The 22,881-nt window shown below is 33.1% G+C and overlaps 1 protein-coding gene across 1 annotated transcript in view; it reads right to left on the bottom strand.

The window, feature by feature from the left end:
* Positions 1-1,646: 1,646 nt before the first annotated feature.
* Positions 1,647-22,881, bottom strand: part of LOC128986319 (blood vessel epicardial substance-like) — a 112,395-nt gene continuing 91,160 nt past the window's right edge. The window contains exons 2-9 of the mRNA XM_054406637.1: positions 15,665-15,990; positions 15,062-15,260; positions 14,450-14,577; positions 13,759-13,867; positions 13,101-13,212; positions 11,203-11,424; positions 7,448-7,659; positions 1,647-7,069 (exon numbers count right to left, since the gene is read on the bottom strand). Of these exons, the coding sequence (XP_054262612.1) occupies positions 7,043-7,069; positions 7,448-7,659; positions 11,203-11,424; positions 13,101-13,212; positions 13,759-13,867; positions 14,450-14,577; positions 15,062-15,260; positions 15,665-15,972 (1,317 nt within the window). The 5' untranslated portion in view covers positions 15,973-15,990 and the 3' untranslated portion in view covers positions 1,647-7,042. The remainder of the gene's footprint in view (positions 7,070-7,447; positions 7,660-11,202; positions 11,425-13,100; positions 13,213-13,758; positions 13,868-14,449; positions 14,578-15,061; positions 15,261-15,664; positions 15,991-22,881) is intronic.

The raw sequence follows: 22,881 nt of genomic DNA on the forward strand, positions 1-22,881 counted from the left end.
CTTCTTCTCTCTCAACCCTTGAATTTCATTGGTCTGTTACCCATGTTGTTAAATAAAAAAAATGCTGTTAAGTGAATCTTCTCAATTCTAAGAACTGTTGTTCAAAGATTTATTGCGGACATTTTCCATCACGATGGTAAAAAACAAACAAACACAAAGGTTTGTTTTTTACCATCGTGATGGAAAATGTCTGCAATAAACCTTTCAACAACATTAACTCACCATCACCAACAATGAACTTCAAACAAAGAATCTAAGAACTGAACTGAAACGGCTAGTTTAAAACCGGTCTAATTATTAACACTTTGCTAGAAAATAACATATGTATTGCACTCTTAATTAATTATCATAGATTTATTGTTAAAATTTTAACACTTGTTTGTAAAAACACTTAACTTCCATTTATTTAAATCTAATGTTTTCTACTAAAAAAAATTATACTAAGAATTTCAATGTTTAAATGATTAAATTGTGTTACCGCTTTTGTGGTACATAGGGTTAATTTGTATGTTAGATGTTGTAATAATTTATTTTAAATATTTTTATATAAAAAGTGAAAATGATTGTGTTTTTCCAAGTTAATGTTGGGTGGTTTTTTAATGCCCAAGCCACAAAATAGTTAATTTTTTATATTTTGTATTTTTAAATGATTCCTAAGTACGGAATGCTTATTTATTTTAATTGTTACCACTTGTTAGACAAGTTATTTAGTGATTCAAAGTCTAACTATTCATGAAGCTAAAGCTCTGTTTTGCTTAAAAAAATACTAAGTGTTATTGTAAAATGTGCGTTTTTATTGTTAGATGTTAAAGTATGTTTACTGTGATTATGTTTTTATTTGTCATTTTTGCAATATTTTTTTGTAATATAAAATCAAATAATATCCTCTATATAATTGAAATTATTACCTCCCGATTTGTAGCTTTTACCTCAGGACAAAGAAGCAAAAAGGAATCCTCATGTTCAATGGTTTTCTTAGAGAAGGGATTTTGTGTTATATTTTCAATCTGTTATGAAATTTCACAAGCTTTTGTGCTTACTTCTGTTAAGGCCTACATCTAGATTTGAATGATTTCTAGTATCATATTGATTCCTTTGATCTACTTAAGAGACATTTAATACAAATTTGTAACTCTGAGGATCTGAAATTCCTTTAACAGCTTACAGTGTCCCAAAAGACCTACATACGCTTGAATCCTGGGAGCTTTTTTTGTTAGGACTCTTTTCATAGACGGTGGATGGCCCTGTTTTGAAAATGGTCCCTACCAATAGAGAACAGTGAGAAAGTGTTTTTTGGGGGGTGTCTATGCGAACTTGTCATTAAGGTTCTAAAGTTTCAAAGTTGGACTTAGAAGTCTTTCTTACTTGCGAATAAACTTGTTCCAAAAAGTCAGATGTGTATGTAGAGATTCAGTGTAAACAATTTTCATTATTTTAAATATTCTTAACAGTTTGTCTATTAGCTAACTGTCACACTCCTGAAGACTCTTGTGTGACCTGTGGTAGTGAATTTGTTAACGTAAAGCATTGTTTTAACAGCCTAAGCTGCACAACAGTCAAAAAGAACAAAACCATTAAACTAGGTTTACTTAACACCGTTGAAAGGAAAGGAAAATAAACACACAGTTTAATTTACAATGCAATGGTTTATACTTGTTTACAAAAAACACAACAGTTCATGAGGTCGAGGCAACATATAACAACAGTGGATATCAAATTGCGTACAAACGCACGGATACACTACACAGAATGTGATAGGCTCCGGGGCGAGAATATATACAGAGTGGCTGAGAAGTATTCTCCACAAATGATAAGCTTCATTATTACGTGGTGTCTATAGTTAACTTCTCTATCGAGTTGTGGTCAGTTACAGTTAAACTGTATGACTATTTTTGGTTGTATGTATGAGTAGGCTAATTAAAAGCTTGTCTTCATTGTCTGGGTAACGTAAAGTGCTGAATCCATACATATATTTTTATGTTATGTAGGGTTCATGAAGTAAATAAAGCCAAGAAATCGAAATATTGAATGAAAAACACAAATTTTACATATCACATTATTTAACACTTATTAAAGGATTAATATTCAAAATTAGAACATAATCAGATTTTCACCCCTTTTCAAGTAATTTTACACATTGAGTCAATATTTTTTTTATTTGATCTTAAAAAAGAAGCTCTTTAGTATTAGTAAACAGTGTATAAAATACAAAAAACAACAAGTCAATAACAACATCACACAAACATTTCTGACAAAAATATTGTCACAGCAATCAAAACTAATAAATACATTCAACTAAACACTGATATCAAACACATACTCTAATCTAACACACTAACAGAAACCATGAAACACACCAGAAACATGAACCAGCCACCTAGCTGCTAACATTAGAAAACACATAAATTCTGTAGGCCAAAACATAAACTAGAGTACAGTAGCACCGATACTTTACGTTGTTTTTATCCATATATTTTCACCCTAATGTAGGTCACAGATCTATTACACATCTACGTTCATATGTCCTGATGAAGCACACATAGTTGGGAAGAAATCAGGTGAATTTGAGGAAATAAAACAGAGCCTCGCTAAGTATCGCTAAACTATCTGATATATAAACAGTCTCAATAGCTGGTTAAGGCCTTTGTACAGTAGTTTGTAGCATTTTAATTATATTGGAACATCAGAATCTCCCATGTTTACACCATTTGTTAAACTTGTTATAAAATGCAAGTTTCATTTTAAAGGCAATTAAATCATATGCTTCAAGTGTATGAAAAAGAATATTTTGAATAGGTAATCTACTGAGATTTTGACATTCTATTCCCACGTTAAACTTGTAGCCAGTTTTGGAGTTAAAGAGAACTTACAGTAGTAGAACCCCTCATATCAAACATCCGATCTACATAGTGAAAATTTTGGGAACACCGGAAATCATGATTGAATTTTTGTACTTTGAAAAAAGAGATTTTTTTAATTTTGCTGAAAAACTCTGATTTTAGTCTGCAGTCAAATCGTGAATGTTTCCTGCAGCCACAGTCAAATGGAGAACATCTTCTGTGGTTACAGCAAAACTGTGATAATGTTCCCAAAATCAAGAACATCTGCCAGGCTTAACACGTTTGCTCCGACGTGGCTACCAGTGGCGCACGAATGAAATTTCAGTCAAAAGTAAATTTGTGTACAAATTACCATTGACTTAAAAAAAAACAAAAGTGTGTTTATGGGAATTATTAGATATAATTAATTATTTATTAACTGTACACTACTTACTTGTACTGTTTCAGTAACAAAATAAGATAATTATTTTGGTTATTAAACTGTGTTCGATTTGTCATAATTTCATCATGTTGAAAACAAGTACATTCTATGAATTTAAAATGAAAAACATACTTTGAGCAGTAAAAAATTACTTTTTAATCTTAAAAATGTTTTTATTGCTGAAATAATTAATAACACATTTTTTGTAGCTTGTTAATATTATTAATGTAAACTGAATTTGGTTCATGTACCACCCGTGGATACGTTTCATATGGCTTCTACATACACAAATACCTAGTAAAAACACTCACAAAGACTCCGAAATGTCATTTTGTTGCGTACAACCCCCATAGTAACGGTGTCCACCGGTGGCGCATGTCAGAGTTTTGGGGTTCACCGCATGGTGGTACATGTTTTTATAAGCTTAATGAATCGGTAAAAAATATTGAAGCAAACGTGTTAAGGCAAATTTGTGAACATCCTCCGCAAACATAAATATTAAGGTCTTCCAAAATAATAAAATTGTCTATTTTCAATCATGGATCTTCGTTAATGCTTCCCGCAATCACTAAAATAATATTTTCGAATTGACTTGACTCGATCTTGACGGGATTGGGTAGTAGTATTAATTGTTATTAGTATTGATTTGTTTAGGGAAATAAATAAACTTTTCTTACTTGCAAAATCATAATTTTAATTTGCTCCCTGCAAAATCCAATCTTTTGTTCATTCCGACCTCAGCTCCGTCCAGTCATGGTCGAATATGAAGGGTTCTACTGTAGTTGGGGGGAGCCACTAACAGTAACAGTGTTGTTAAAATGCAGTTTTTGCAAGTCACTTCTCTCTAACATAGTACAAAAAGTGAGAGAAATTATTATATAACTTATATAGTATTTGTAGCATTTCCATGAGAGGCACATTTAACTACAGTATGTTATCTCCGAGTAATCTGGCTACAGCTGGTGTATGTAGATTAAATTATACTTCAGTATCCAAAGTAAGGATGGAAGTCTGGTTGTTTAATATAGTATTACCAATAAACAATTTTGGAGCCTTGAGTTAAAAAAGTGAAAACTTGCTGAAAAAATAATCAAGACCCAGACAGTAAAATATTCATTAATTCTGGTTAAAAAAATAAATTCAACGCTATAAATTTTCCTAGCATGGAAGCATTATTAGGCCCATTGTTTGGCTTAGTTATTTTTTGCTCGAGTACATACACTATTAATTTATAAACTATTATTTTTTATAGTCCCTTCTATATCCACAATGGATGAAAGTGTGGTGGTTTTGACTTTTGACAATTTGATCTCCATTGTGTCAATAAAAAGTAGTGAAAAAATCAATAGGGAAACATCCATTTGTTTTTAGGCTGCATTAAAAGTTGGGCTAAGAAAATAGACAGTTATATAGGATTCGATGAACATTGTCGATGTGTTTATATTTCCAAAGGTATTGGACAGGTTTATTTGAAGCTGACAGTCCAAGACTAAATTTTATAAACGAATTTGATAAAAACATGCTATAAACTGAATTCTGAATATTTCTTCTACTTACAGTTTGTTTCATGTATCAAAATTTATATTGATCACAAATTGAAATATAAGAACCATCGGAAGTAGATTTTTGATGGTTGACTATTGTTCATTATCTTGAATGATCACATAAATTAGATCTAGATAACAAGTTTTCTCACAATATGCTGATGAGGATAAAGGAAATTTTAACATTGGAAAATTGAAGGTTGATTCAATTGTGGGAGGGGGCTTCATTCATATTTATGTTGAAGGAGGACACAAAAAAGAAGGTGGTGTGTACAGCATTGAAAACTTATCTTAGCATTAATTAAGGTACATTAAACATTCTAAATCAGTCAATAAATGTTACACATAGTTTTCTCTATGTAAAATTCCCATTATATTTACTACTTTTGGCTAAAAGATGTTATCTTTAAAACCTAAAAACCACGAGAGCTAGGAAGGGTTTTCAAATTCCAAACTTTTTAAGTATGTGCCAATTTATTTGGTTTTTTAGGCAGCTCAACGTTGGATAAAAAAACACCAATTTCAAAACAAACCTCCTAAAACCAGCGTAAGATTTTACTCAATTTATTGTGATACAGTTTGTCTAATATATTTAGAAAGGAATGTCTTCACCACATTTTGAAAACGGCTTACAGTGTTATCAACGTTTGTGTTTGATAAATAAGTACGCTTTAGGAGGTTATAAAATTAATTTTAAGATTGTCCTGGGCTTGAATCCCACCATGAGAGGCATGCCAATAGCCTCACTTTAATAGGAAGTACATTGATGATGAAACCTTCACTGTGATGAATATTCAAATGATTGTCTTACATTTTCTGTTATTTAGATCTATTACAATTTTCTTGCTGTGACTTGATTTCTTACAACTGGTCAGCTGCTACTAAAATACAGCATAGCTAAAAAGTATACACAAAGAAATGAATTATTCAGTATAAACATTTGATTTAAAAATAAAAAAAATCAATACTCAATATATATAAATTTAAATAAATATATTAGTTTAGAGTGATGTTTATTAGACACAACAAAAAAGTGTTATTGATTTGATAGAAAAAAATATCTGGAACCATTTAAATTCAAAATGTTTCTTCCTTTTTAAATCCTCCCTCCAAATATCTTGAGCAATATTACCTTTGGACCAATAACAGTTAAGTTTAATTTAGTTAAACTTTTAAACTTTTAACTTACACTTATACATACATTTAGTTATGGTTTTTAATTCCTTTTAATTTTATTATTCATGTAATAAACTATTTTAAATTACTATCTAATTAACATTTAATTGGTCATCTTAGTTCAAACAGGTTTCATATAAAGTTGTTTTATTCATGTTCATAGAATATATACATATTCTAATTTGAGTAAACTTTTCACGGGTTCCCGAGCTGCAACCTAAATCTATTTATTTAATCAATCATGATTGTTAGCAGAATTTAAGATTTTAAATTTCTAAAACTGTTTTTGCTAACTCACAATATTTTTTTAGTTTAAAATATTTTGACAGTTCAAAATCTGAACATCAACACTGTTGGACTAGGCTACTTAAAAATTCTTTATCATTTAATGTTGTTTATACATCATAATTTGGTTGCACAAATTTTACCCTAATGCCAAGACATTTTTGTCAATTTTGGATACTTCATATCACATTTGATTAATATTGAAAATAAAAATATAACTCGCACCGTTTACAACACAGTTTTTAAAAATGATTTTTTTTTTGCTTAACAAAATGCAGCTTGCATCATATTTAACCAAACTATAGTGTATATATTTCTATACTTGTTGGTTAACCAATGAATTACTTCACATTTAAAATGTGAAGAACTGTAATGAGCTAGTTAGTTATTTTAAGGTTGTCTGAACTTAAATGTTTTCATACCTGCTTTTGTAATATTACCTTTTAAAATTATAAAATTTAAACTGCTAGTCTAATTGTTATTAAATTTATGCATTTATATCCCTTTCTTATAACAAAACTTAACCAGTCTATACTCTAGTCAGTAGCTTTATACAGAATACAAAAGTTGAACATTAAGTTGTACACTATGGGTTACTTTACATTTGAACATAAGGCAAGGTGTCATTGGCAATGTACAGAAGGCAGTTCTTTAGACGAAGCAACACTTTATCACTAAGATCCGGGGGGAAAGTGGAAGAGGGGGATAGTTTCGGGTGCATCTGCCTTCTTATCCCGAAATGACGTCCCCCTCTTCCTCCTCCCGGAAAGCTGTCGTCAGACCTTGCTCTCATCGAATTTGACCTGAAAAAGGACAGTTTTCAAGAGTTATTAAAATTCTTTGATATGAATCTGTTAATATGATGCAGAGATTCTATGGTACAAATTTTAGGGCAAAGATGAGTGAAGGATTGGAAATGAAATTCGGTACTGGAGACTGACTAATAAGTTGGTGCGTAGGTGTGTGTGTGCGTTTGATGTATATATGTGTATATGATGAGTTCTGGATATCACTTAGACAAAACTATCATAAACACATCACCAATAAATTACTCATGAATGTAAATAATAACTCAATAGCAACTTCTCTTAAAGATTTTGCACTCATTGTCCTACTCTACTTTGAAAATATCTTTACTACATTAATTACACAAATTAAGCAAAGACGCAAAAAATTCTCACCTCACGTGGTCTGCGGGCAGGTCTGGAGGCCGCTGGGGGTGGTGGCAGTACTGGTACTATGACGGGGACAGGGATAAGAGCTACGGGGCTAGCGGGGGCACCAGCAGCAGCAGGGTTAGGGGGTGGACCCACGAAGGGTGACGTAGCGGGGAAGTGGTTAGCTACTATGGGGATCCAACATTGCTGTTGCCCCCCTCTCATTGGAGACAGACCTGGAAATGCAAATAATGGTTAGGAACTGAAAATGAAAGTAATCTATGTTACATTACAGCATTTTATAGAATATAAAAACCGTGAAAAAGAAGGATTAATTTTACTGTCTGATTAGCTAGGGGAGCGAGCTGGTCTAGCGGTTAGATTGCGGGACATTAGGCCCTGAGGTCACGGGTTCAAATCAAGGAAAATCGCCAATCGATTTTATCTAAGTGATCATTTCGTAATGTAAAAAACAATCCCTGTCCTAGAACAAAAAAATCTGATATAGCTGAGTGATTGTAGTACTTGACTTCAAATCTAAGGGTCAATTGTTTTCAATTTGCATTTACCCACAAGACTAAATTTAATTTAATATGAATGATGGATGATTGTGGTGTGTGCAAGATGCCTTCTGTAGAGTATTGTTACAGACTAAGATCAATATTGTTACTTTCCATGACTGAAAGCCATTTTATCAAGGACAGCTAGAAACTAATCCCTTACCAACTTTTATAGGTGTGGTAGAAGTTAATGCATGATTCCCAAAGAGTTGTCAAACATTATATTTACAACTAGCTGGCCCGACATACGTCGTCCTGTCCTAATGTGGTTTTATGTCAAATGCTCGTTCATTTTCAAGATGAGCTCGTTCGCATGGCTAAATCATGTCCTGGTTGAGCGTTTGGGTTGGAGCTCGTTCCCTGCGCTCACTCACCTTTTGGTTGCAAATTAGCTGTTGTCATAAATTAAAAAATAATAGTGCTGCACCCTGTTGGTAAACCATAACTTTTTAATGCTATTGAACATCACAGAATCAAATTGTTTAGTTGAACCAACTGTTAAGATTCTTTAATTCCATTTAAATATGAGTACTCATAAGGTTAACATGGGAAACTCCAGAGTCACTGGGGCGGAGCCCTTTTGACGGATCTGCACCAAACTTCACACAAACCATCCTTTAAAAATGCCTGAAAGTTTTATTACAATCTATCAAGCGGTTTTGGAGTCCATAAAGGACAAATAAACAAACATACATTGGATTTTATATATAGAAGAAGATAACAAATTAATGTTATATTTAAAGTTATCTTAAAATAAAACTGCACTGAAACATTTATTTATAAAACTCGTTAAAAGCAACGACAGTAGAGTGGCTTAAACAAATAATTAACGCTTCTTTAATTGACTTATCAAACAATCTGAAATGTATCAGAGAAATCCATCCCCTCTCCAGCTCACTGGAAAGCTATTAATCTTTTAATCAACACTAATTAACTTGGCTTGAGTAATATCAAATTAAATTCTTGTTTAGAGAGAACGCTTTAAGTTAATAAAAGTTTAATGTAAATTTATTGAAGGTAACTGATCAATTGTTTGGTTAGGTAACAAATGTTTAATTAAACTCTAAATCGGAATTCTTCTTTGTCACAATGTTTCAATTCAAAACCGTGCTTTTTATATAAGGAAAAATACTTGTTCAATGATATCAACTTGCTTAGTACCTACCTTTATTCTTGAAAGGGGCGAACATTTAAATCAATTTAATTGAAATTCTTAAAAAAATATGGTATTGTAAATTGAGATACTGGAATTGAACCCACTGCCATTTCATATTTTACTAAGCGGGACAGGACAACAAGAAATAAATTATAAGTTCCAAGAAATGTATGTAATATATATTTTTTAACACAAAATGATTCTAGTTATTTTTGATATGATTGGAAATATTTATTGTTGTATCATTACAAAATACAGGTAACATTTTTCAGTGTAGAGCTGCTAATAAATAATACCCCCGCCGCAGCAAACCTGCCGTCTAAGCGAATTTCCATTTGGCTGAATTGATTTTCAATCGAGCTATTTAAATAACATTAGGTTTAACAAGTACCTAGGTTTGCTGCTACAAGGAAACTGATAAAGTTTGTGTTTTAAGTAAAATAATTATTGCTTAGTAGAAAATGAATATATTTGCCAAGTTTGAACAAAAGATATCCATAAACAAGCAAACTACAACATTTTACAATATTCTCCATAAGAATAACATGGGAATTTTAAATTTACAATTTTTTTAGTTTTCTCCGTAACCAATAACCGTACAAAAACACTTTGATATACTGAATTGTTTGTTTTTTTAAGCTCTTTAAGAAGGTTTAGAGAAAAATTGGGAAATTTTGTGTTTTGAGGGTCAAAAGTGAGAAAAACCAATTTTTGCCTCATAAAACCCCCCATAAAACCCTGTTCCCATGGTCCGATCATGCTGGATCGCGAACTCATTCAAGTTTATCCCGCCTTACACCTTCAAACCAAATTTCATCAAAATCGGATAAAAATTACTCAAGTTATCGTGTTCACGGACAAATATATATATAAATCTATATATATATATATATACATATATAAAAATTTGAACGAATGGTGTTTTTGGCCTCTGGGGACATCAAAATGAAAAAGTAAATCGGTCCCGGGCCTAAGTCTTACCATGAGACCTACGGTAATAGCTACTTCCCTATAGGGAAATTCGCTAAAAGTAATGTATTGGTCAAGCTATATCAGATACTATATAATCATTAGCTTAGTGTCAACATTTCTTTTAATCAATTATAAATATGTAAAAAAATGCCTAGTATTTATTATGTTCTGTATAAGTATTACAGTATCTACTAATAATGCCTATATTATGACGTGTTATCAACTTTAGAGAACGGAATCATCTCAGGGTTTTATCCCTGTAAAAAATGTACAGAATGAATTGGTTTGCAATTAACTAAACACATTGGACAATTAATTACTGTGTACCACAATTTGCAGAAATCAAATACAAATGAATTACTGAAGGTTTATTTTTATCAGGTTATCAGGTGAGAGTCAAATTTCATTGCCCTCTCCCCTCAGCCAGGGGCGAGCCAGGCCTCGTGGTGTGGCTTGAACTTGGCAAAAACGCAGGTAGGGTTAGGGTACGTCGGTTAGAAGCTTAAGGCTTTTCTGTGTTCTCTAAACAAAAAGAAAGTAGGCTATCAAAGTGGAGACCATTTAAAGTTTGGCATTCATGGGGGTAAACAATTTTCCCAATATACAAGGATGGTTTCATGTAGGTTAAAATCACGTCGTTTTTCCTTGGGCTCTCTTTAAGACATGCACCCTGACCGTATTACGCACCCATTTGCCCAGGGCTTGGCAAAACGTGAGCATCTACTGGGTCCCACAACAGTTAATTGCCCAGGGCCCTGCAAAGCATGAGTAGCTACTGGGTCCCATCACAATATTTGCCTAGTGCCCCGAAAAGCCTGGATCTACTACTGCCCTCAGCTATGATTTCATTCATCTTTCATTTCCCTCATCCTATGGTTACCTAAAACCTCATTTCCCTCAGCCGGAGTCCTAGGTTTCTTGGATTTAAGTTTCCTCAGACCTCAGCTCCCTTGACAATCAGCTCTTCTAGTATTAATTTTCCTCCTTGCATTCAGTACCCCTAAACCTAATTTCTCTCAGCCTTGATTTCCTTCATTTTACACCTTGCCCTCAGTCTCCCAAACCTCAGATTTCTCTCTGGTATTACTTACTCTCAGACATGCCGAGGGAGTTTCTCCTGTTGTTCTGTCCCTGTCTCCACACGTGGGAGCGGACGTGCCCCTTGGTGCCTGTGCTGACTGCGTCCACGCTGAGTGACCGAGTCATCACGTATCTCCAGTGGTCGGCCTTCGGCACTTTGTTGATCATGTTGAGCTGCAATGCTGAGCCTAACTGCTCGTTCAATGAGTACAACTTCTGCGTTATATCTTTACCTAGACAAAAAAGATACAAGTTCTTTAAAACCGTTCTAAAGATTATTTCCTGAAAATGCTATAATTTAAATCTTATTTAAAGCATTTCCCTTTCAGCACAATTAGAGTTTAACCAATTTAAGTAAAATAAGTTATTAGCTAAAATAAGTTTTTTAAAGAGATAATTTCTATGATATTTTATATTTTGTTTATGTTAAAAGTATGCAATTAGAAAAACTAAATTGTTCGAATAAAAAAATAATATAAATGATTATTGTCCGTGTTTATAGAACTGATAGTTCCTTTAAATCCTAGATGCAATACTAATAAAGCATTTATATTGCATATATTAATTTTAGGGCTAAAGTTATATTTAATACTAGCAGAGTATCGGTCCTTTGAACGGGGTTGGCATATAAGTATAAAATGCTTATTGCAGTTATGGAATATGACACGGTTTAAGAAAATTTGGTTCTTTTAATTTATACGGTTTGCTATAGTATAGCACATCTACCACAGCCATAATGTTCTAACACACACTGCACCTAAACTATAGAAAAGGTAAATTTATCATAACGTACTACAGCTTTTTGTCGCTAGTTGGTTCAAATTAGCTGTCATAAATGCAAAAAATACTTGTGCTGCACCCTGCTGGTAAACCTTATAACTTTTTAATGCTATTTAATACCATAGAACCAACTTCTGCCATTGAAAGAGCTGATAAAATTCTTTAATTCCTTTTAAATATGAATGCTCATAGGGTTAACACGGAAAACTCCAGAGCCACTGGGGCGGAGCCCGAAAGAAATTTTGAGATAAGAATATGTCTATATGTTAATCGAGAATGTGAGCTATCATCATACCAAATTTCAACCTAGTCGGTTTAGTATTTTTCGTGTTTACTTGTCACAAACATCTATCCATCCGTCCATCCATCGATCCATACATCCAAACTTTCTCACTCATAATATTAGTAGGATTTTATCGGGTTACACCGATAAAAACTTTTTTATTTTATCCCACCCTAAAAGAAGTACAATTTCAATTTGATTCAGAGCTGTAAAAAAAGTGAAAAGTAGTTTATTCAGAGTATTGACGTGTAGTAGAAAGAAAAATCTTAAAGATAAATGCTACAAAATTATGTCTTTTAAATTTATGTTAAACTACAAAATCTCTTTTCCTGATAAAGTAATACAGTCAGGACAACACATAAAAAGTATTACCCATTCATTTACTTTAATTTTTTTTACGAATATTAAAACAGTATCTTAAAATCTTTGATCAAAATGTTAACAATTATGTTCTTCATAAGGATAACATGGGAACTTTCACAGCCACCTGGGCAGAGCTCAAGGGACATTTTCAAAAATATAAGGCCAGTTTGCAAATCTACGCGACACGCTATTTCCAATGAGACTTCAATGGATAAAATCTGTTAAGAAATGGGTGAGGAGTTCAACCGACAAACTTCATGTTCGCGCATTTTTATATAGAATAATACTTTTAGTTGATTGGCGCAAATATTTGATCTAAATAGAATTGTTCACACAGTCCTTATAATAGCTCCGTAATGTAACATAATTGAAACACATCTTATAATATAACGAAACAGAAAGTCATATCTGAAATTACAAAAATAGGATTTTTTAATCAATATAAAATATTGAGGAACAAGAGATCATGAAAGACCTACTTACCTATTAGGTTGGAGAGTATAGTCCTTAGCATTGGTCGATGCCTAAGGACGCGGGCCATTTTTATCTTAGGCCAACACAGGTATAGGCTGTCCTCTTCAGCTGATATCGTGACCTGGAATTTGTTTAAAATTGGTTGGAGTTTATTTTATAATACTCTGAAAGTCTATTAAGTCTCAATTGTTCTTGTGAGGTATATTTTATGGAAGAACCTTATACAGATGTATGTACAGTTGAGGGGAATATTAGATTGCATGAGAATCTGTGTTTACCCAATGTAGATATTCTTTGATATTGTTACATTTTTAAGCTCTGAATTGAGTAACAGTGTAGTAATCATATTTCATATGTACCTTTTGATATCTTAAGTAACTAATACAGCAAGGCTTTGTGCATTATAAATGCGTTTTTTTCTCAGAATCAAAGAAATCAGAAAAAATAATGCACAAACTATGTATGCAAAGATTTTTATTTTATATGAACTTAAAGTATAATTGTTTTTATGCATTGTTAGTAATTTTCAAACATGGAATGTTGTTTGTTTTTGGGAAAGGTGTCGAACAGGAGCTTATTTTATCAAGATATTATTGGTCACAGATTCCTTGATACGGAAATAAGCTCGGGGCACAAAGGCAATAATGTGGTAAAATATTTAATATACCTGGAAGAGGTCATCACTAGTTTCATGGCCAGCTTCCCATTCCGGAGAGTCGATAAACTGGAAGGGGTGAATGTAATGAAGATGCATTCCTTCCACGGACACCTTCAGCCTATGTAAAGCAAACATGCACACGTGGTGAAGTTGGTTGTAAATGTTTTGGTTGCAAAAACAATTTAAATACTTTGAAAAAAAAAAAAAAACAATTTTACAACACTGCAGGGAGAAAATTTTATGAGTAGAGGTAGGTGATGATGAAACGAGAGTAGCATTATCTAAATAAAATATAGATCTTAAACGATGAGAAATAAAATTTTCTTTCTAACTACCCTAACAAAGATTCATAACCATTGAAGCTGATGTTAAAACAGCTATCAATACCTCACTTGATAATAGCTCAATTCTTATTCATAATGCAATGCCTGAACTACGTTCTTTGTCATCGTTACATAAATGAGAAACATGGTGTTCAGTATAATCTATGTTGTTCTTCAAGATCTCAGGATGGAACTCAAATAGGGAGGAAGAATTTCACCAAGAAGAATTTTGACCCCACTAATCACAAAGACTTTTGTGGATGCTTTCCTTCTTACTTTTTTTAGTTTTTTTGAGCTATGATACTGTCTTAGGAAGTTTTGTTGTAAAAATAACTAATTTATGATTTTGATACAGGAAATAGCTCTTCAGTACTCACTTGCCACGGAGAAGGATTGAAAGTCTCTCGTCTGCCGGGGTGGAGTCTTCCTTCGCGTAGTTCTCTCCTGTGTTTAGCTGCAGTAGAGACGCCTCTCTCGTCAGCTCCTTGAAATGATTTCTCGAAACCTGAAAAAATTGCAAGCAATGAGTTATCCTGCATGTGAAAATTCATTATTTCTGAATATTATTAATAAATGCTTTGGGTCACAAATGTGATTCTATGTTTTTTTAATGTTTTCCGCTTTTGCACGATTTGTTCATGAATCAAAATTTGCCGTTGGTCGTACTTTTCGGTGTGAGGATTTACAATAGACTTTATATCTGAAAATAGCAAAGGCTTAGGACTATTTTAATGTATCAAACTAATTGAGTTTAAAGAGTAATTTCCAGTGCTAAATCAGTTATTGTAGCTTTCCTCACAAATTGATAATGCTGCGTCCCACCAAATACACATTTCCCTTCCTTTTGTTCAGCTTAATATCACTCCTTAAAGATTTCGCTACTGTTTCATAGACATCCTTCGACTAAATTTTTACTATCTAACAATGAAATCCTGAACTCTTTATCGTCTTAGGAATACGACCTTTGACATCAACTTGCTGCAGGTTACCTTCAGTGGCTTGAACATCCGCACATACAGTTCTGTCAGCTCCACAGAGAGCGCTGGAGGCAAAAAGCGGCAAGTCAGGATCACAGCGTGTATCAGGTTGAGTCCAGCTAGCAACAGATTCCACGCGAACATGTCCGGTGTGCAGACGTGGATACCCGCCCATAGCGCTGACACTATGAAGCCCGCACACAACAGCGCTCTGTGGGGATAAACAATATGATCGAGCTGGGCAAGATGCTATTCAATTTCTTTACTCTATTTGAAGCTTAGTTCCAGTACTCTTACTTGTTTACGAAACACAAGTTCATTTTGCCCGGTAAATACTTTGTCTAAACATGCCAAAATTTGATATCACATATACGTCTGAAAATAATTGAACACCAAAGAATCTAATTCAACATTATCAATCTTGATAGTAATTTTCTGGAGCGTTTTCAAATATTTGCTAACTTCTATGAAGTCAAATAAACTGAATTAATTGTACAAACGATGCTTGATATCACTAAGACTTGAAATGAAATGAACAAACTTTAATGAAAAGAATATTATTGTTGCAAAACATCTACAACATTGACCTATGTCATGTAAAAAAGGAAAATTCACCTGAGGACAAGCACACTCTGCTTAAACTTTCTCGGCACCATAAAGGCAGCGGCGAAGAATATATTGGAGAGTTGGAAGAGGTTGTGCTGTGCGGGCTCCCACTCTCCACAAGACATCAATCCCCCATCGTCCGCTAGGGTGGTGTTGGTGCTAGTGTTGTTGTTAGCCAAAATCGTCAACATATCTTCCAAACTGAGCTCAGTTCGGTCTAAGTCTGTCCAGTTGGTCGTCGAGTTGTCCATGGTCAGTAAGGTCAAGGTCAGCGGAGGCACTCTACAATGCCAGATCTCCATCACCTCTATGAGCATCAGGCTGAGCCGAGATCACTGAAAACAAATCATCAGGCTGAACCAAAACCAAACAAAAACGAGTCATCAGGATTTGCAGGCTAAGAAGAAACCTCTGCAAGTTGAGTCACAATTACTGCAACATGTCATAAAGCTGACCAGAAGACTCTGCAATACAAAGAGTCATCTGGTTGAGCCGAGATCACTGTAACAAGAAAGAATCACCAAGCAGAGCCGATATCTCTGCAACACTGCAACAACAGTCATTAGGCTGAGCCGAGGTCACTGTAACAAGAAAGAATCACCAAGCAGAGCCGATATCTCTGCAACACTGCAACAACAGTCATTAGGCTGAGCCGAGGTCACTGTAACAAGAAAGAATCACCAAGCAGAGCCGATATCTCTGCAACACTGCAACAACAGTCATTAGGCTGAGCCGAGGTCACTGTAACAAGAAAGAATCACCAAGCAGAGCCGATATCTCTGCAACACTGCAACAACAGTCATTAGGCTGAGCCGAGGTCACTGTAACAAGAAAGAATCACCAAGCAGAGCCGATATCTCTGCAACACTGCAACAACAGTCATTAGGCTGAGCCGAGGTCACTGTAACAACAATTTCTGAGACAGAGCAAAATAATAGCCAAGTTAATAGCCTGATAAGATACCATTTGAACAAGAATTAAAGCTGACATTACGAAAAGAACTTATAAATGATCACAAGTAACAGTAGATCAATTCTGTGTAGTTTTAGTTTACATAAATTTTTTGAGTAGTCTGTTTCTAAAGGATGACATATAAACAAGCAAAAGTTCAGAACTTTTGACCTTTTTTAGGCATTAAAAGTGCGAAATATGCTCTTCATTAATCTTATAATTAAAACTTTATATATCAATATGCTTGAATTTTTTGATCAAAGATATTTGTATCTATTGTAAATATTAATGTTAAAAATAATATTTAATATTAATGTTATCATATCGGTAACATTATCGGTACTTTTTTGCATATTAAGAGATAATAAATAAATTCATTGTTACAGAACTCAGTAAAACTGTTTAAATGAATGTAAAATGTTAGCGGTAAGCAACGTCTATGGTCTCATTAGTATATTAATGAGATGGCGGGCTCATCCGTTTTAAGTTGCAAGAGTTCCCCAACAATCGGCCTTTCATGAGTACACCCCAAGGTAAGCAGTGGATCAGGTGAACAAAGCCATTGTGGCAACAAGAGTAATGAGTTGTTTTGTAGTGGGGTCTTAGCGGTGTTAAGGAAAAATAATATGTTATGGACAGTTTATTTATAGGTTCAGTGAAGATTTTTCTGCGCCTCTGAATATATCACTCCTTATTCTATAAGAATAACGGTTTTAAAGTTATTATTGTTAGCAAAATTTAAATGGCCGCCATTTTAAGTTTTTACATTGGAACATTTTGATTTTTTTAATGTTTGTGACACTAAGTATCAAGGTTATTTAGAAAAAAACAATGTTTGAAAAATACAAAATGACAGCTCTGTAAGTAACCATTGATTTAAAGGCGATTTAAATGTGATTGTTATTTGTTATGAACCCTGAAATAATACCTTAAAAGGTTGGTTTAGTTACGAAACACCCTGCATACTAAATAAACAATATAATTGAAGGGGATTCAGGATTAATAAATACAGTGGTTGGGCGTAGTTTAATAGAGGGTTTATTTTTCAACATTTTATACATAATTGAATTTTAGTATGGGGTTTTGATATAGAAAATATATTTTTTATCATGTTGTAGCTTCTGACTATTTGTCGATGTATGTTTTACGTTTAGTAAAATTAAATTAGTTCCACAGTTGTACACGAGTGCTTGGACACGATAACATACGTAATAGTATTCAACCAAACTATAAGGTAGTTGGGGAGTTCCTTTGTATAAAATATGTAACCTTAAAATATATGAGAACTGTTAATCCGATGCAGATAACAGTTTGCCAAATGTTGAGACTGGCTGTCCTCCAATGTCACCCCTTCTCTATTGTTTGTCACCCCTCTCAATCCTGAACATGGTAACTAAGGTTTATATGCGAAAATGTATTTACATGAATACTATCTTTGCCAGACTATTGGTTATGTTACTTTTAAAGGTACTTTGTAATTAATAAACATGCACAGCTCCATCTTGGTAGTATCAAATATATTGTGTGCTATCTTTTATAGATAATACACCCCTGTAAGATTCAGTCAACACAAGTCGTTATTTGTTTATTATTACACTGAGAACATGTGTATCTTAAGGAAATTTTACTACATACCTGAAACATACAGGATGCCAAGAGTTTTAGAAACCCATGTTGAAAAAAAAATGTTTCAAACATTGGGTAATTATTAAGAAATTACTGTTTTTCTTAGGTATAGCCTACACGCGCTGATATATATTTGCATAGTTGAAAGCCTATTGATCAATTTAGATAGAATCAGGCTACATTTGTGACTTACTGTGATAAGTCAATTGTTTAGTCTGGATGAATTATTTAGAAAAACTATCTGCAAACCGTCAAAAATGCTTCAAACCAGCAACCTTTGAATGAAGACGTAAGCAATTTTACCAAGCATTAACCGATGTTCATAAATAAGCAACACTTTACAGACTTTGGAGGCATTGAAAAGAGAAAAAAAAATACCATAGCTATGATTTGATTTAGTTTCGTTTATTTTATTTTAAAGGGTATGATCTGAACATTAGGAGAAAATCTAGTAAGATTGTATCCAAACTAATCGTATTTATGTCACAACCAACCTGCTGACCTTACAAATTCCCTGTTAACTGTAATTTTTCAAATAAATAAATTGAAGAAATGATAACCTAAAACTTTGTTCTAATTTGAATGATTATTTAGATTTTCTACTGATGCAAGGTCGATTAGTTTTAGCATTGATGGGCTATTGCAATAATAATCTAACTAGGCTGGATACTATCCAATCCAAGTAGCGTAATTACATTATAGAAGTTTGGTATTGATCACCTGCTGATGCCATTTAACTAAGTTTTTTCTCTTAATTTATACTTTTTAATTGCAAATTTATTTTTGTTGTCTAATTTCTATGTTCTGTTTAGTGATTGATTAGATTGATCAAACTTCTTATGCATGGACATCATCTTTATATAAATATGATAAGGATCACGAACTTTTGAGAAACCCGTAAGCCGTGCCTGTCAACTACATACTTATATGGAAGGGTGTTATCAGAAAGTTTCAAAAAAACCTCCTAAGGGCACGAACCTTAATTGACGAGCCGTATTTAATCAGATTAAACATGAATACGTGTCAAAGCAAGATCGTTTCAAGACCCAGGTGTCATTTCTCTTTAGGCTATTGATCAATGATGCTACTAACGAAATATCAACGTTAAACAGTAATACGGATAGGGTATGCCATTCCTTACAACAAGTTTAAAATTCCAAAGGTGTAAGATAAACATAAAATATAAAAACAAAACCATGAAATAACATGTCTAAAATCTTACTAAATTAACCTATAACAACAACAAAAACACTTGATGTAAGCATGGATATTCTTACTGAGTGTAATTAACGAAAGCTATAAACCATACAGGGTGATTGATATAAGTGTGCCAGCCGTTTTATTCGAAAGCCATAAGAGATATCAAAAAAAGTTAAATGGTAAGTGCCTTGGACTTTTTATTTAAAAAATTTTAGTAAAGTCGAAATAATTATTTTAGCCGCCATTTTTCCAATATGGCCGCCAACTTTGATTTTTCTTATTGAACACCCTGTATTTTATGATGTATTCTGGTAGAAAATGTAATTTTAAAACGATTTTATTCTTGTGATTATTTTCATAAACCTAACCGTTTCAAAGATAATAATGGTTAAAGTTTTGAAATTTCTGCATGAGAAAGAGTTTCGATAAAGGCCTAAGCAAGGCAAGCTAAACAAGAGGCCATCTGTTTTATTCGAAAACCATTCAAAATTTCACAACTTAAACAATTATTATCTTTGAAACGGTTAGGTTTATGAAAAAAATTACAAGAATAAAATCGTCTTAAAATTATATTTTCTACCAGAAAACATCATAAAATACAGGGTGTTCCATAAGAAAAATCAAAGTTGGCGGCCATATTGGAAAAATGGCGGCTAAAATAATTTTTTTGACTTGACTACAATTTTTTAAATAAAAAAGCCAAGGCACTTACCATTTAACTTTTTTTGATATCTCTTATAGTTTTCGAATAAAACGGCTGGCACACTTATATCAATCACCCTGTATAGCTTCCAAGGTTGACTTATTAAAGATAGGATTGGGAAATTAAACGTTTAGGACCTTGGGGTTTTCTAGTTTGGCAGAGCTCCTAATGGTGTACCACCGGAGCTTATTGCTGGCCTTATGCTACTTGGGATAGAATTAGGACAATCAGAAAAAAAATTTAATTTGTGTTTGGCTAAAAGTGTTTTGTTCAATTGTCTTTTGTCAAACTGTTATTTTAATCGTAGTTTAGGTCAAAGATTGTTTCAAAAGCTAATTTCAAACCCATACGGTATTCATACACGCCTTTGCAATATGTTAACTCGTCAATAAATACAATATAGTATGTATATTAAATTATGTAGAACTGTACATTAATAATCATTGTATTGTTGTACCATCTTACGGTACTTTTAGCAATTAAAACTATTTGATTTGCTACAAATTAGGGAATTAGTAGAGTATTTATGATAATGTAAATTATATAAGTTTTTAACATAAATTTATCTTCAAAATAAATTGTTTACAAATCCTAATGAGGAAATGTTTTCAACGTAATTAACTTAAAAGGTCGATCCCTCAAGAACAAGGCAAATGTATATGTGTTGTACCGAGCTTAACTGACCATGTCATAAACATAAAGTAACATTAACCCCGAATTGATGGTGACACATTCAGCGTGTAGTTTTAATGCAAACTATCATCATAAACAGTAGTTTTGGCTGTGTTGGGCACGGAAACCAACTGTGCATGAGCCAGGAAGATATTACTGAAGCTTGGCTTGCCAATATACAAGTCCTGCATACTGGAGTAGGTACATAAGCATAAGTATATGCATTACATGCTTGTGTTGTAAAATGAATTCAGGTTTCTAAAGTTTTGTATTTGGTGTTAAGCTATCATTGTGTTTAGCCTTGAATGTTAAAATGGACTAAAAAGATTGTTCGATCATAAGAAGTATCAGTTATGGACCCAGTTATAACAATTGGCTAAAGAATATTATAACTCTACATGGGCTTTTTATAATTCAAAATACCTATGTGGAAAATAATTATTATAGTTCGGCCGCTTAGAAAGCGACCTCCTCCAGCATTGGTTTAGCATTAGCGCGCAGGTCGTTTTCTAAGCGGCCGAACTAGTCGTGGATTCTATGTTTAAAATACCTACAAATACGATACCTCAAGCATTTTTGCATACTCAAGTCAAGGTCATACCTATAAATCAAATTTCTTTTAGAAACAATATGGCATAAAACATAACGACGAAAATCTGAACATTTATAAGATGATGTTAATGTTCTACCTACTTATTAAATGAACTGAAAAAATTGATGGTAACGACAACCGTAGTAATTTCCATTCCAAAATCTGAAAATTTCCTTAATACGATCACCATGTATTGGTGTTAAACGGGCCCATTAAATATTGTACGCCATTATAGGCCATGAGAGTGATATTTTATTAGGTAATTTACAGGCAGTTTAGATTGCAGGGGTGAGTATAGTTAAACTTTTAAACTGTTAATAGACACTTTATTATCGGTACAACCTAAATATAAATTAACCTATTAGGAGAATTTGAACGAATAGAGAATGTTATAAGTGCACATTTACCAACCACCTAACTAGCGATTAGACTAGTTTTTAGCAGCCAAATCAGCCAATATAAATGCAATAACTGAAACAAAAACCTTGGTAATAGTTCCAGTCGATAAGATTTGGTCCAATTGACGAGATTAAAAATCGGCGTTACATTTAGTGTAATTTAAGTGGTAAGTTTCCTCTAAGGCAATTCTGAAAACAGCTTATCCAATCGATGATATACCGGTAACGGTATCGTCAATTCATGTTCAGTTAAAATTTCTTAGTAAAACATATACTAAAGCTTTAAGAATTTTAAATTGTTAAAAGACGAGTAACACATGTTCGTTCATAGCAACCAGAAAAAAGGGAGATGAGTCTTCATACAAAGAAAAAAATTCATATGAAGGTATGAGCGAAAATGAATATTCACCCAGATATCCACCATTTTGGTTTATATATACATTTTTACCTTTGAAATGTTCTAACGGATTCCTATGAAAATTGGGTTTGGCTAAAATTTAGTTGAGTTTCTTTAATTGTGTAATGTATAAACAATTTATTATATATTGCTTGTGGACATATTTTACTAAATTATCTTACATTTAGAGACATAACACACAAGGTCACATTATAAAAGGTCATAAATATCAAGAGTTTGCAGCAATCGTTCCATGTATTCTCCACAATAAATCACGGCTTGATTTTAGTTACAAAGGAAAACAAAGTAATTTTGTTCTATAAGGATACATTTAAAGCTTTCGGTAGCGAAAGCTTGAATATCATCTTGAAGGCCATTACAGTTTTATTATGAGCTTAATAATACAATTTATGTTTACACCCATAACACTGCCATTTACATTTATTTTAAGTATATGAACAGCAGCACATCAAACGCAATTTCCAATAATAATCTTAAGAAATCTGAATACAAGATGTCTCTGGAAAAAAATAACGCTGATTTGCGAACGATTATGTTACTAACTTAGGCTACACAAGTTTTGTTTGGCAACGTTAGTATTTTGTGACCACAAGCAAGTCTTATATTCTCATTACTATTAAGCCACATGTGTTTCATGCTTTGGGTGGAAGCCAGATTCATACAGAA

This window comes from Macrosteles quadrilineatus, unplaced genomic scaffold, assembly GCF_028750875.1.
Source record: "Macrosteles quadrilineatus isolate MER2022 unplaced genomic scaffold, UCM_ALF_1.0 Scaffold_2__2_contigs__length_208266976, whole genome shotgun sequence".
Lineage (NCBI taxonomy): Eukaryota > Metazoa > Arthropoda > Insecta > Hemiptera > Cicadellidae > Macrosteles > Macrosteles quadrilineatus.